Source organism: Pseudophryne corroboree, chromosome 5 (assembly GCF_028390025.1).
Source record: "Pseudophryne corroboree isolate aPseCor3 chromosome 5, aPseCor3.hap2, whole genome shotgun sequence".
In the NCBI taxonomy this organism is placed as follows: Eukaryota; Metazoa; Chordata; class Amphibia; order Anura; family Myobatrachidae; genus Pseudophryne; species Pseudophryne corroboree.
This window is the reverse complement of record NC_086448.1, coordinates 18,281,782-18,297,757: the sequence shown is the minus strand read 5'-3', so window position 1 is coordinate 18,297,757 and position 15,976 is coordinate 18,281,782. Positions and strand designations below refer to the sequence as shown.

Genomic DNA, 15,976 nt, shown 5'->3' with positions numbered 1-15,976 from the left:
ACTGTCCTCCACCTCCTCCTCTACTTACACTACTCACAGGCCCACACAGTGACAGAGGAGGAGGCCAGGATATACAGGCTCTAGCTATCTCCTACTACTGTCCTCCATCTCCTCTACTTACCATCCTCACAGGCCCACACAGTGACTGAGGAGGAGGCCAGGATATACAGGTTGTATCTATCTCCTACTACTGTCCTCCATCTCCTCCTCTACTTACACTCATCACAGGCCCACACAGTGACAGAGGAGGAGGCCAGGATATACAGGTTGTATCTATCTCCTACTACTGTCCTCCACCACCTCCTCTATTTACACTCCTCACAGGCCCACACAGTGACAGAGGAGGAGGCCAGGATATACAGGCTGTATCTATCTCCTACTACTGTCCTCCACCACCTCCTCTATTTACACTCCTCACAGGCCCACATAGTGACAGAGGAGGAGGCCAGGATATACAGTCTGACTGTTTCTTTAGATATAGGGGGTCATTCCGAGTTGTTCGCTCGCAAGCTGCTTTTAGCAGCTTTGCACACGCTAAGCCGCCGCCTACTGGGAGTGAATCTTAGCTTATCAAAATTGCGAACGAAAGATTCGCAATATTGCGAAAAGACTTCTCTGTGCAGTTTCTGAGTAGCTCGAGACTTACTCTGCCAGTGCGATCAGTTCAGTGCTTGTCGTTCCTGGTTTGACGTCACAAACACACCCAGCGTTCGCCCAGACACTCCTCCGTTTCTCCAGCCACTCCCGCGTTTTTCCCAGAAACGGTAGCGTTTTTTCACACACTCCCATAAAACGGCCAGTTTCCGCCCAGAAACACCCACTTCCTGTCAAACACATTACGATCACCAGAACGAAGAAAAAACCGTGAGTAAAATTCCTAACTGCATAGCAAATTTACTTGGCGCAGTCGCAGTGCGGACATTGCGCATGCGCACTAAGCGGAAAATCGCTGCGATGCGAAGAAATTTACCGAGCGAACAACTCGGAATGACCCCCATAATTCGAATGGTGCTTTGAAAAGGGACATATCTCTTGTTAAGACCCGCGTCAGGTACCCCCCTTCCCCTCTTCTCTTTGCAGCAGCCCTGCCATTCCACGTAGTACCTATCTGGCAAGTGGGTCCACCCTCCTACACGGCACCATCTTCCCAAGATATATGGGATGTTGGTGCATACTCACAAGATATCAAAGGTCCTTGCACTGTGCCCCTTTGCTTTCACTGTGAGACGCCATTTTTCCGAAGATATCACTGACAAGCTGGTGGCTCATAGGAAGAGGGACTCTCTTGCCTGCACCATGTAGTTATATTCTGGGTACAGAGTGTGTAGACCAAGGGGCCAATGTGTAGACCAAGGGGTCACCTTGCACCCATTATAAATACACTTACAGCTTTCAATAGCAATAGCACAATTAAGAAGTGGTCTGCCATTTCTAACACGACAGGGGTGGACGTTGGTTATTGTAAGGATTATATCTCTGAACCACCTCGATTTGATGACCCCTTAGGTACCCGTGAGAGTAACTCTTAACACAAAGAGTAAGCACGCAGCTGTAGTTAAGAATCACTCTGTTTATTGTAAAAATTACAGCGTACTATATAGATAAGAAACATGGGTGTATACAATATGTGCAAGCATATGATTGGATAAATAGAAGTAGCATACGACATTACATGCAGGATATTTAGTAACACACAGAAATAGAAGTAACAGGTTTGATCTGGTATGTAACTGTCCTTGAAGATAAGACACAAACAAGCCTTATATTGTATGAACAGACAAGGGCATCCTGTAGAGAGTGCGTACGTGTCTATTCAAGCACATAACAGTTCATATAGCATGTTTAACCCTTCAATCCCCTCTTAGAATCATATATTTATATAACATGATTCTTTACATGGAGCTTTTTATTTCTATATTCAGTTAGGTATTGCTTATAGGCTGCAGGGGAGTTAGGAGGGATTGTAAGGACGGCTTCATACATAAGCGAGTTTTCAATACCTTTTGTGGCGAGTTTTCTGCAGCAGGGTATAATGCAAAAGAAAACAACACAAAAAATTGCTATCACAATCAATATGTAGATTCCTAGTTGAACAAGACCCTGTTTCCAATTTTCAAACCAATCAAAGTATTGGCTCCAGGGGTTGTCAATACCAGAATTTCTTTTTTAGCTCTATGGATAAATCATCTAGTTTTTTTATGGCTAGGGTAACTTTACCATTTGGGAGGTGGCTTCTAATTGTTCAGCTATACCTTTGAGTGCAACTTTGGTATCATTAATGAATCTCTGTTGGTTATAGTAGATATAATTGATCCATGCAACATTTTTATTGACAGTTATTATAGGGATTAAGGATTCAAATCCTGCAGCTACTTCATCTCTAGCTTTGAATTCGTCTGGCACCCCTCTTGGGACCCCAATTGTGTCAATATAAACATGTGGATCGAAGCTACCTATTGGAGTTTCCCTTTTTCTTCTATGTGTGGGAGCAGTGTTTGAGGTAGGGGAACCTTCATTAGTTGGGAGTATGTGTAATGGCATAATTATTTTGGCTAAGGCACATTGACCTTTCCATGGGATATTTAATCTAGTTCTGAGTTTTAAATCTCCACAGATATAATAAATGTCCCCTAGGGACTTGGTTTGATTAACTAGGATGGTGTTACGTGTTTCTGAGCAGTATCCAGGAGGAAAATTTTTAAAATCCTTACCAGAGTGGCTAGTGGAGTTGTAGCAGGTGTAGTTACCTGGGTATATAGTTATTGTGTTACCAGGGTTGGGGTTTTTTGAGAGTATGGGGTATTCCTTTTTCCACATTTCACATTGGCTGTCATTGGTTTTGCTGCCGTTGTAAAGGCTGAAAAAACAACTTTCCTGCTCTAGGGGTATATTAAGGGGCACGGTGCCTAGGTGAGGCCTAGATCTGCCACAAACATAGCAGTTACTTTTATTATGTTTATTGGCGCTATATTTCATCCATTCTAACCAGAAATTGATGTCAGAGAAACCAGTTTCAATAGCTAGGATGTCTTCAAAGGTGGGATTGTTAATGGCTATCATATCCTTGAAGGTAGCTATATGAGGCCTTAGGGGTTTACCTTGGGGGATAGCCTTAGACTGATACGCTGGATTGTTAAACATGTCCCATAAATGAAAGCTTTGCCTTTCGCTATAGTACCCTGTTCCCCACCATATTCCAACTACATAGGTACCTTTATCTGCTCTGCTGGGGCGTTCTATGTTTAATCTGAACCTATATGCACTTGGGCCCTCGTCCATCTTAAAGATAGACATTCTAGAGAGTAGAGGTATTCCACCAGGTTGGCTCCATCTATATAAGGCATCTGATGGTCTGTACCCCCAGTCAATTCCTGTGTTCCACCCCACAGATCCCCAGGAATCACAGTTGTATCCCCACCATGAATCAGTAACACAAATATAAACTGTCTCAGATATTCCTGATTTTCTTTTTTTTGTGTATAGAGTGTTTTGCTTCAGCAAGCTTGGAGAACATAAAGTAATCTAAGACATAGGTGGCTACGTGTGTGTTGGAGGAGTTATACCATAAGGTGGTCACCCCTTCCTTTTGTGAGATGTCAACCTCAGTTCTACAGGGAAGTGTTAGGACTGTGATGAGGGTTAGGATAACACATGCCCAGCGGGGTCCGTGGTTCACAATCATCTTCTCCATGTGTGAGGTCATCTTGGTTGGAGGTCAGGGCTGTCTGCCCCCGTTAGTACCTCTCCTCGTTGGAGGTCAGGGCTGTCTGCCCCCGTTAGTACCTCTCCTGGACTTGCTTCGCGGTTTGGGCTGGGTATCTTCTTTACTCGGGATGCATGGATCCAGGTGGGCCCCTCCTCAGTAAGGACAGCTGTTCTGGTCACTGCTACAACTTCTGTCTCTGGACCATAGGCAAAATCTCCTGGACCTTTGTTCCTGGGGAGCACTTTCACAATGACCTTGTCTCCGACCTGGAAAGGATGTGCTGGTTCCTGTGGGTTAGAAGGATTTTTACAAGCAACCTTATGTTCAATCTCATCTAGTTTTGTTATGAGGGACCTGACGTATTCTTCCCTTATGAGCTCTAAGTCTCCTTCCTGTACTACTAATGGTTTCTTAGCCCAGGGTGTGGGGAAGGGTCTTCCCATGAGTATTTCAAAAGGTGAATAACCTAGGGTTTTCTGGGGAGTTATTCTGATTTCTGCTAGTATGATAGGGAGGGCTTGCTTGAGGTATACATGGTTTCCCCTCTTTGCAGATTAATCCTGTTTTAGGATTCTTCTGCATTATTGGAAACAACCAATCAGCTAAATCTTTGGGGGAGGCAGAAACTTGGAGTTCAGTAAATAGATACTGATCATCTATCATGGGTGGGGTTATGACGGCCATGGCTGGGTATGTGGAGTCATTTGGTCTAGCACAAGAGCCGTCAACAGAAACATGGTCAGAGCCAGGAACAGGTATGGGGGACATGTCCAGTCTGGGAGATGTCTCAGTCTCTATGGTCAGACAGCAGTCATGGTCGTCGGGCAAGTCATCTTGGGGACCTTTGAGACCAAGAAGAGCGTTTAGAATAGGGGCAGGACCTGAAGTTGTATTAGCATACTTGATGGTGAGGGAGGGATTTCCCAGCAATTGTACTTCATAGCCACTAAGGCGTTGGGCAGACATGTGTTGTGTATGTAATCCTTTAAGAATGGCCAAAACATCATGGGTTGTGTGAAGTACAGTGGTGTGTCCTAGGGTGAGTGTAGTTGCCATTTCAGCTACCATTGCACAGGCCGCTAGTGCCCGAAGACAGGCAGGCATACCTTGGACCGACACAGGCATTACTTTGGAAAAGAATGCCACGGGGTGCAGCTTGCCTCCATGAAATTGAGTCAGTACCCCCGCCATGGTTTTACAGTTGTCCCTTGCATATAAATGAAACGGCAGTACATAGTTTGGGAGGCCCAGTGCCGGACTTTTTACCAACATACATTTTAGACTTTCATATGCAGTTAACATTTCTTGTGACCATTGAATCTGTTTAGGTTTGTCATTGAGAGTGGCTTGTCTCAAGATATTGTCATAGTAGGAACAATCAGATATCCACTGTCTGCAATAATTAATCATGCCCAGAAAGGATAGCATTTCCTTCTGAGTAGTTGGGGTGACCAGGCCCAATACAGACTGAATGCGTTGTGGACTGATTTTCCTTTCTCCCTCTGTGAGTACAAAACCCAAATAATCGACATGCTTTTTACACCATTGCATTTTTGTTTTAGACACATTCACAGAGCCAGTTTAACAGTGATATACCATCCTCTCGGCAGGCCTCCTCCGTTTGACTACAGAGAAGCAGATCATCTGCATACTGTAGCAGGACAGAACCATAGGGGGGGTGCCAGGGAACTGCTTGCCCTCAAAAGAAAAAGCAAAAAGTAATTGTGTCTGAGGGTCCACTGGTATGCTGAAAAATGCATTTTTTTAAATCAATTACTGGGAAAAATGCAGCGTGTACAGGGATGGCTGAGATGAGTGAGTTTACATCAGGTACAATAGGTGCAATGGGAACAATTAGCTGATTAATTGCCCTAAGATCTTGTACAAACCTTATAGTCCCATCTGATTTAGCTACAGGGTTAACTGGTGTGCAGTATGGGGATACTACATGTTTGAGAATGCCTTGCTTTAAAAATTGTTGTACCATGGGTCTAAGACCCTCTATCTTTTCTTGTGACAAAGGGTACTGTTTGTGGTACACTGGCTGTGAGTCTGGTTTGAGTGTGGCCTTGTATGGTGTGCAAGATATCAGTCCTGTGTCGAAGGGACCTTCTGCCCACACAAGGGGGTCTATTGTATCTAGTTCAGTGGTCTCAGTGAGCACGGGGAAGTGTGGTGAGGTTATGTCCATACCCCCACCAGTAGGGGTGATGGTTATCTGTAGTTCAGTAAGGAGGTCTCCTCCCAGCAAGTTAACTGGACAGTCAGGTATGACAGTGAATGAGTGAGTCCCTATGTAATGTCCCCGTGGTGTGTCAATAGGGATAGGTACAGTGGAGTAAGCTTTTGTGGGTATCCCATTGATTCTTATTGCATGAAAGTCGGGACACCCTCCTCCGGGCCCCGTCAGCGGGGCTGTCCCTACCAGTCAATCTGGAACCTTGGGGGGTCCCTGGGAACGTTGCTAAGGGGGGCAGATTCAGTTGATGGCTGCCTAGGTTTGTTAAGGGGGTAGGGGCAGTCCCTAGCCCAGTGTCCATCCTTGCCACAGTTAAAGCAGGATGTATGTCGTCTGTTTGGAGGTGCAGGGGGACCCCTATTATGTGGGGTGTCCCGCTGGGGGCGAGGGTTCCTGTGTTGCCTCCGGAGGTTCTGAAAACTGTGGGTCAGTACGTTTTGAGTAGTCTTTTTAATGTCAAAACAGCCTGCTGCTTCCTTCTCATATAAATGTTTACTGAATTCCTCAATGTTGTCTGAGGTCCAACTAGAAACACTTTGTTTTACTGTCAAGGTCACAGAAGGCAGTAGGTTGTTTATAAATGTGGAAATAAGTAAGCTGTCAGTATTTACTAGGGTGAGACCTGCTTCCTCTGACCAGCATTTTTTTAAATCTCTTCCAGAATTCAGTCACATTCTCACTAGGTTTCTGTTTGCAAGCTACTGTTAGGGACGAGCGGGTTTTAAACACTGCGTCCAGATGTTCACTCAGTTCATCCCACTAAATTGTCTAGCCAGGGGTTAACAAGGTAGTAATTTGTAGGGGAGACACGAGCAACATATTCCTTGCAGGTCTCTCCCGGGAGGGGAGGGGGGTATTCAGTCTCTTTACTCTGATCTGATCCCATATTACCAATAAGTAACTAACGTGTCTAAACTGAATTAATAACAATCTTTATCATAAAAAAAAACATAGATTGTTCCAAACACAGTGTCATATAGTGCGTGTACACTTACCACCCACGCAATATATTTCTAAAAGAATTCACAAATAACAGGGAAGGGGAACAATAGTCTATGTATGCATTCAGCTGATCTGATCATAGATCATTGGTAACATGTGGGAGTGCATATTTCCTACACAAACTACCGGGAACAGAAAACAACAACAGTACAACTTGTGATACCAAATGTACGTACACTTACCACCCGTACAATTAATATCTCTGCAATCGTGGACAATGTTATTTGTTACAAATCAACTTTCAAATGTACTTAAAATCACTGTAAACAACAATGTCCTCTGGCACTCAGTGTCCGTGCACTTACCACCCGTTCACTGAGTGTCCTTAATAGAAAAATTACAATATGAGTACTTATAAGACAGACATACAAATATTTAGGTGATCAAATCGAGGAGGCGTTGTTATTTGGACCCCTGGTCCATCTATGGTATCCCGGATACCTGTGCCTTTAAAGATTATATGGACCCCTGGTCCTTCTATGGTATCCCTGATACCTTTGCCTTTAAAGATTATATGGACCCCTGGTCCTTCTATGGTATCCCTGATACCTTTATGTGGCGCCCGGCGCCTTTAAGAAAACAAGTTTCTTTTCTGCCAAGTCCCGGACTTGGATTGTATTTCTTGTCACGTGTTCCCGGAACACGAAATGAGTTCAGATCTAGTAGTAATCGCAATCCCTGAACGGAAAAGACAGACAATAAAATTCTCTATCTTACCGGGCAGGGGACGATCGCCTAGATTCCGGCTACGAGCCCCCAAACTGTAAGGATTATATCTCTGAACCACCTCGATTTGATGACCCCTTAGGTACCCGTGAGAGTAACTCTTAACACAAAGAGTAAGCACGCAGCTGTAGTTAAGAATCACTCTGTTTATTGTAAAAATTACAGCGTACTATATAGATAAGAAACATGGGTGTATACAATATGTGCAAGCATATGATTGGATAAATAGAAGTAGCATACGACATTACATGCAGGATATTTAGTAACACACAGAAATAGAAGTAACAGGTTTGATCTGGTATGTAACTGTCCTTGAAGATAAGACACAAACAAGCCTTATATTGTATGAACAGACAAGGGCATCCTGTAGAGAGTGCGTACGTGTCTATTCAAGCACATAACAGTTCATATAGCATGTTTAACCCTTCAGTTATGTTTAGACCTCAAAACCGCTCTTTAGTAAAAGCTGGCAATTACACCTTATTCTGGACTGTTCTAATCAACACCACACCCGCCACTTAGAAATTCTAGCCCAACATACGGTCATATGAAGGAAAGTTAGGTGGATACTTATATCTCGCACTTGGCGTGTCACATTGCTGAAACACTGACATTCCACCACTGCGTTTCTCATCACTGACACTCCACCGCTGCCTTCCTCATCACTGACACTCCACCGCTGCCTTCCTCATCACTGACACTCCACCTCTGCCTTCCTCATCACTGACACTCCACCTCTGCCTTCCTCATCACTGACACTCCCCCGCTGCCTTCCTCATTACTGACACTCCACCGCTGCCTTCCTCATCACTGACACTCCACCGCTGCCTTCCTCATCACTGACACTCCACCTCTGCCTTACTCGTCACTGACACTCCACCTCTGCCTTCCTCATCACTGACACTCCACCGCTGCCTTCCTCATCACTGACACTCCACCGCTGCCTTCCTCATCGCTAACACTCCACCGCTGCCTTCCTCATCACTGACACTCCTCCGCTGCCTTCCTCATCACTGACACTCCACCGCTGCCTTCCTCATCACTGACACTCCACCTCTGCCTTCCTCATCACTGACACTCCCCCGCTGCCTTCCTCATCACTGACACTCCACCGCTGCCTTCCTCATCACTGACACTCCACCTCTGCCTTCCTCATCACTGACACTCCACCGCTGCCTTCCTCATCACTGACACTCCACCGCTGCCTTCCTCATCACTGACACTCCACCTCTGCCTTCCTCATCACTGACACTCCACCGCTGCCTTCCTCATCACTGACACTCCACCTCTGCCTTCCTCATCACTGACACTCCACCTCTGCCTTCCTCATCACTGACACTCCACCTCTGCCTTCCTCATCACTGACACTCCCCCGCTGCCTTCCTCATCACTGACACTCCACCTCTGCCTTCCTCATCACTGACACTCCACCGCTGCCTTCCTCATCACTGACACTCCACTTCTGCCTTTCTCATCACTGACACTCCACCGCTGCCTTCCTCATCACTGACACTCCACCTCTGCCTTCCTCATCACTGACACTCCACCGCTGCCTTCCTCATCACTGACACTCCACCTCTGCCTTCCTCATCACTGACACTCCCCCGCTGCCTTCCTCATCACTAACACTCCACCACTGCATTTCTCATCACTGACACTCCACCGCTGCCTTCCTCATCACTGACACTCCACCTCTGCCTTCCTCATCACTGACACTCCACCGCTGCCTTCCTCATCACTGACACTCCACCGCTGCCTTCCTCATCACTGACACTCCACCGCTGCCTTCCTCATCACTGACACTCCACCTCTGCCTTCCTCATCACTAACACTCCACCTCTGCCTTCCTCATCACTAACACTCCACCACTGCATTTCTCATCACTGACACTCCACCGCTGCCTTCCTCATCACTGACACTCCCCCGCTGCCTTCCTCATCACTGACACTCCCCTGCTGCCTTCCTCATCACTAACACTCCACCTCTGCCTTCCTCATCACTGACACTCCCCCGCTGCCTTCCTCATCACTGACACTCCACCGCTGCCTTCCTCATCACTGACACTCCCCCGCTGCCTTCCTCATCACTGACACTCCACCGCTGCCTTCCTCATCGCTGACACTCCACCTCTGCCTTCCTCATCACTGACACTCCACCGCTGCCTTCCTCATCACTGACACTCCCCCCGCTGCCTTCCTCATCACTGACACTCCACCTCTGCCTTCCTCATCACTGACACTCCACCTCTGCCTTCCTCATCACTGACACTCCACCGCTGCCTTCCTCATCACTGACACTCCACCTCTGCCTTCCTCATCACTGACACTCCCCCGCTGCCTTCCTCATCACTGACACTCCACTGCTGCCTTCCTCATCACTGACACTCCACCGCTGCCTTCCTCATCACTGACACTCCACCTCTGCCTTCCTCATCACTGACACTCCACCGCTGCCTTCCTCATCACTGACACTCCACCTCTGCCTTCCTCATCACTGACACTCCCCCGCTGCCTTCCTCATCACTAACACTCCACCACTGCATTTCTCATCACTGACACTCCACCGCTGCCTTCCTCATCACTGACACTCCACCTCTGCCTTCCTCATCACTGACACTCCACCGCTGCCTTCCTCATCACTGACACTCCACCGCTGCCTTCCTCATCACTGACACTCCACCGCTGCCTTCCTCATCACTGACACTCCACCTCTGCCTTCCTCATCACTAACACTCCACCTCTGCCTTCCTCATCACTAACACTCCACCACTGCATTTCTCATCACTGACACTCCACCGCTGCCTTCCTCATCACTGACACTCCCCCGCTGCCTTCCTCATCACTGACACTCCCCTGCTGCCTTCCTCATCACTAACACTCCACCTCTGCCTTCCTCATCACTAACACTCCACCACTGCATTTCTCATCACTGACACTCCACCGCTGCCTTCCTCATCACTGACACTCCCCCGCTGCCTTCCTCATCACTGACACTCTACCACTGCATTTCTCATCACTGACACTCCACCGCTGCCTTCCTCATCACTGACACTCCACCGCTGCCTTCCTCATCACTGACACTCCCCCGCTGCCTTCCTCATCACTGACACTCCACCGCTGCCTTCCTCATCGCTGACACTCCACCTCTGCCTTCCTCATCACTGACACTCCACCGCTGCCTTCCTCATCACTGACACTCCCCCCGCTGCCTTCCTCATCACTGACACTCCACCTCTGCCTTCCTCATCACTGACACTCCACCTCTGCCTTCCTCATCACTGACACTCCACCGCTGCCTTCCTCATCACTGACACTCCACCTCTGCCTTCCTCATCACTGACACTCCCCCGCTGCCTTCCTCATCACTGACACTCCACTGCTGCCTTCCTCATCACTGACACTCCACCGCTGCCTTCCTCATCACTGACACTCCACCGCTGCCTTCCTCATCACTGACACTCCACCGCTGCCTTCCTCATCACTGACACTCCACCGCTGCCTTCCTCATCACTGACACTCCACCTCTGCCTTCCTCATCACTGACACTCCACCGCTGCCTTCCTCATCACTGACACTCCACCGCTGCCTTCCTCATCACTGACACTCCACCGCTGCCTTCCTCATCACTGACACTCCACCGCTGCCTTCCTCATCACTGACACTCCACCGCTGCCTTCCTCATCACTGACACTCCACCGCTGCCTTCCTCATCACTGACACTCCCCCGCTGCCTTCCTCATTACTGACACTCCACCGCTGCCTTCCTCATCACTGACACTCCCCCGCTGCCTTCCTCATTACTGACACTCCACCACTGCATTTCTCATCACTGACACTCCACCGCTGCCTTCCTCATCACTGACACTCCACCGCTGCCTTCCTCATCACTGACACTCCACCGCTGCCTTCCTCATCACTGACACTCCACCGCTGCCTTCCTCATTGGAGACACTCCCCCGCTGCCTTCCTCATCACTGACACTCCACCGCTGCCTTCCTCATCACTGACACTCCACCGCTGCCTTCCTCATTGGAGACACTCCCCCGCTGCCTTCCTCATCACTAACACTCCACCGCTGTCTTCCTCATCACTGACACTCCACCACTGCATTTCTCATCACTGACACTCCACCTCTGCCTTCCTCATCGCTGACACTCCACCGCTGCCTTCCTCATCACTGACACTCCACCGCTGCCTTCCTCATCACTGACACTCCACCTCTGCCTTCCTCATCACTGACACTCCACCGCTGCCTTCCTCATCACTGACACTTCACCGCTGCCTTCCTCATCACTGACACTCCACCGCTGCCTTCCTCATCACTGACACTCCAACGCTGCCTTCCTCATCACTGACACTCCACCGCTGCCTTCCTCATCACTGACACTCCACCGCTGCCTTCCTCATCACTGACACTCCACCTCTGCCTTCCTCATCACTGACACTCCACCGCTGCCTTCCTCATCACTGACACTCCACCGCTGCCTTCCTCATCACTGACACTCCACCGCTGCCTTCCTCATCGCTGACACTCCCCCGCTGCCTTCCTCATCACTGACACTCCACCGCTGCCTTCCTCATCTCTGACACTCCACCGCTGCCTTCCTCATCACTGACACTCCACCGCTGCCTTCCTCATCACTGACACTCCACCGCTGCCTTCCTCATCGCTGACACTCCACCGCTGCCTTCCTCATCACTGACACTCCACCACCGCGTTTCTCATCACTGACACTCCCCCGCTGCCTTCCTCATCACTGACACTCCACCGCTGCCTTCCTCATCACTGACACTCCACCGCTGCCTTCCTCATCACTGACACTCCACCGCTGCCTTCCTCATCGCTGACACTCCACCGCTGCCTTCCTCATCACTGACACTCCACCACTGCGTTTCTCATCACTGACACTCCCCCGCTGCCTTCCTCATCACTGACACTCCACCGCTGCCTTCCTCATCACTGACACTCCACCGCTGCCTTCCTCATCACTGACACTCCCCCGCTGCCTTCCTCATCACTGACACTCCACCGCTGCCTTCCTCATCACTGACACTCCCCCGCTGCCTTCCTCATCACTGACACTCCACCGCTGCCTTCCTCATCACTGACACTCCACCTCTGCCTTCCTCATCACTGACACTCCACCGCTGCCTTCCTCATCACTGACACTCCACCGCTGCCTTCCTCATCACTGACACTCCCCCGCTGCCTTCCTCATCACTGACACTCCACCGCTGCCTTCCTCATCACTGACACTCCCCCGCTGCCTTCCTCATCACTGACACTCCACCGCTGCCTTCCTCATCACTGACACTCCACCGCTGCCTTCCTCATCACTGACACTCCACCACTGCGTTTCTCATCACTGACACTCCCCCGCTGCCTTCCTCATCACTGACACTCCCCCGCTGCCTTCCTCATCGCTGACACTCCACCCGCTGCCTTCCTCATCACTGACACTCCACCGCTGCCTTCCTCATTGGAGACACTCCCCCGCTGCCTTCCTCATCACTGACACTCCACCGCTGCCTTCCTCATCACTGACACTCCACCGCTGCCTTCCTCATCACTGACACTCCACCGCTGCCTTCCTCATCACTGACACTCCACCGCTGCCTTCCTCATCACTGACACTCCACCTCTGCCTTCCTCATCACTGACACTCCACCGCTGCCTTCCTCATCACTGACACTCCACCACTGCCTTCCTCATCACTGACACTCCACCGCTGCCTTCCTCATCACTGACACTCCACCGCTGCCTTCCTCATCACTGACACTCCACCTCTGCCTTCCTCATCACTGACACTCCACCGCTGCCTTCCTCATCACTGACACTCCACCGCTGCCTTCCTCATCACTGACACTCCACCGCTGCCTTCCTCATCACTGACACTCCACCTCTGCCTTCCTCATCACTGACACTCCACCGCTGCCTTCCTCATCGCTGACACTCCACCGCTGCCTTCCTCATCACTGACACTCCACCTCTGCCTTCCTCATCACTGACACTCCACCGCTGCCTTCCTCATCACTGACACTCCACCGCTGCCTTCCTCATCACTGACACTCCACCACTGCCTTCCTCATCACTGACACTCCACCCGCTGCCTTCCTCATCACTGACACTCCACCGCTGCCTTCCTCATTGGAGACACTCCCCCGCTGCCTTCCTCATCACTGACACTCCACCGCTGCCTTCCTCATCACTGACACTCCCCCGCTGCCTTCCTCATCGCTGACACTCCACCGCTGCCTTCCTCATCACTGACACTCCACCGCTGCCTTCCTCATCACTGACACTCCACCGCTGCCTTCCTCATCGCTGACACTCCCCCGCTGCCTTCCTCATTGCTGACACTCCACCGCTGCCTTCCTCATCACTGACACTCCACCGCTGCCTTCCTCATCACTGACACTCCACCGCTGCCTTCCTCATCACTGACACTCCACCACTGCCTTCCTCATCACTGACACTCCACCGCTGCCTTCCTCATCACTGACACTCCACCACTGCCTTCCTCATCACTGACACTCCACCGCTGCCTTCCTCATCACTGACACTCCATCGCTGCCTTCCTCATCACTGACACTCCCCCGCTGCCTTCCTCATCACTGACACTCCACCGCTGCCTTCCTCATTGGAGACACTCCCCCGCTGCCTTCCTCATCACTGACACTCCCCCCGCTGCCTTCCTCATCACTGACACTCCACCGCTGCCTTCCTCAATCTCTGACTTTTCTCTTCTTCCTCATATCTCAGGTGCGGAGTCATCACAGATATCTCAAAGCCGATCATCACAATGTGCTGCAATGGAATGCTCGGCGAACATGTTACCATTCGCATTCGTGACCGCAAGGAATATCTACACGTGTGTGAAGTTCAGATTTTCAAGCACAATGAAGCACCTGACGTGAAAGCAGATGAAGTCGCTGAGCAATAGGTTTAGTAAGATTTACGTGGGTGTGGATTAATAGATTTACACTGTCTAGATAGACAGTCAATAGGTCAACCCTATTTGGTCGACATGCAATGGTTTCTCAGAGACAAACGTTCGACAGGTAACTGGTCAACTGTGTCTAAGAATGACAGGTACTAAAAGTCAACAAGGTTAAAGGGTTGACAAGTTTTTGGAGTTTATAGACACAGTCAACTTTTTACCTGTCAACCTTTTGTTCTTGTTGACCATAAGGTGTCGACATATTGACTGTATACTTAGACACTGTTGACATATACATTGGAACCCTACATGTGTATTAATAAGTATCATACATTGTATCACATAAAAATACAACATTAAAGCTATCGCATTGAAGCTTGTGGCCTCTGAAATCTCTGGATCTTATTGGCTCTCACAGATTCCTGCTGTCCCTTCCAGCCGCCATCTTCCCCGCCTTTCAGCGTGTATGCCGCATGTCATCCCCCAACAGCGAGAGTGTGGTCACGTGTCTATGGTGGCAGGAGTGTATTGTGGACCTTCAGAGATGGACGCAGATTGCTGCATACGCAGCCAGATCTGTGTCAATCTCCTCACATGCTAGGGGCCGACCCAGCATGTGTAGCGCCACCTCACAATGTGTCCGCAATTTTATCATGACCCCTGGCAGCGCAGCGATGATGCAAACTGTGCTGCAGGCCGCTGATGCTCTGAATGAGCTCCTGTATATGGTGGCAGTGCCTATGGTGGCAGGAAGCCAGTGTCTATGCTGGCAGTGTCTATGGTGGCAGGAAGCCAGAGTCTTTGGTGACAGTGTCTATGGTGGCAGGAAGCCAGTGTCTATGATGGCAGTGTCTATGATGGCAGTGTCTGTGATGGCAGGAAGCCAGTGTCTATGCTGGCAGTGTCTGTGATGGCAGGAAGCCAGTGTCTATGCTGGCAGTGTCTGTGATGGCAGGAAGCCAGTGTCTATGGTGGCAGTGTCTATGGTGGCAGGAAGCCAGTGTCTATGGTGGCAGTGTCTATGGTGGCAGGAAGCCAGAGTCTTTGGTGGCAGTGTCTATGGTGGCAGGAAGCCAGTGTCTATGGTGGCAGTGTCTATGGTGGCAGGAAGTCAGAGTCTTTGGTGGCAGTGTCTATGGTGGCAGGAAGCCAGTGTCTATGGTGACAGTGTCTATGGTGGCAGGAAGCCAGAGTCTATGGTGACAGTGTCTATGGTGGCAGGAAGCCAGAGTCTATGGTGACAGTGTCTATGGTGGCAGGAAGCCAGTGTCTATGGTGGCAGGAAGCCAGAGTCTATGGTGGCAGGAAGCCAGTGTCTATGGTGGCAATGTCTATGGTGGCAGGAAGCCAGTGTCTATGGTGG

At 49.8% G+C, this 15,976-nt stretch overlaps 1 protein-coding gene across 1 annotated transcript in view; it reads left to right on the top strand.

The window, feature by feature from the left end:
• LOC134927100 (pentraxin fusion protein-like) overlaps positions 1–14,988 on the top strand; it is a 33,310-nt gene extending 18,322 nt beyond the window's left edge. Inside the window, exon 3 of the mRNA XM_063921111.1 lies at positions 14,436–14,988. Coding sequence (XP_063777181.1) covers positions 14,436–14,616 — 181 coding nt within the window. The 3' untranslated portion in view covers positions 14,617–14,988. The remainder of the gene's footprint in view (positions 1–14,435) is intronic.
• Positions 14,989–15,976: the final 988 nt, after the last annotated feature.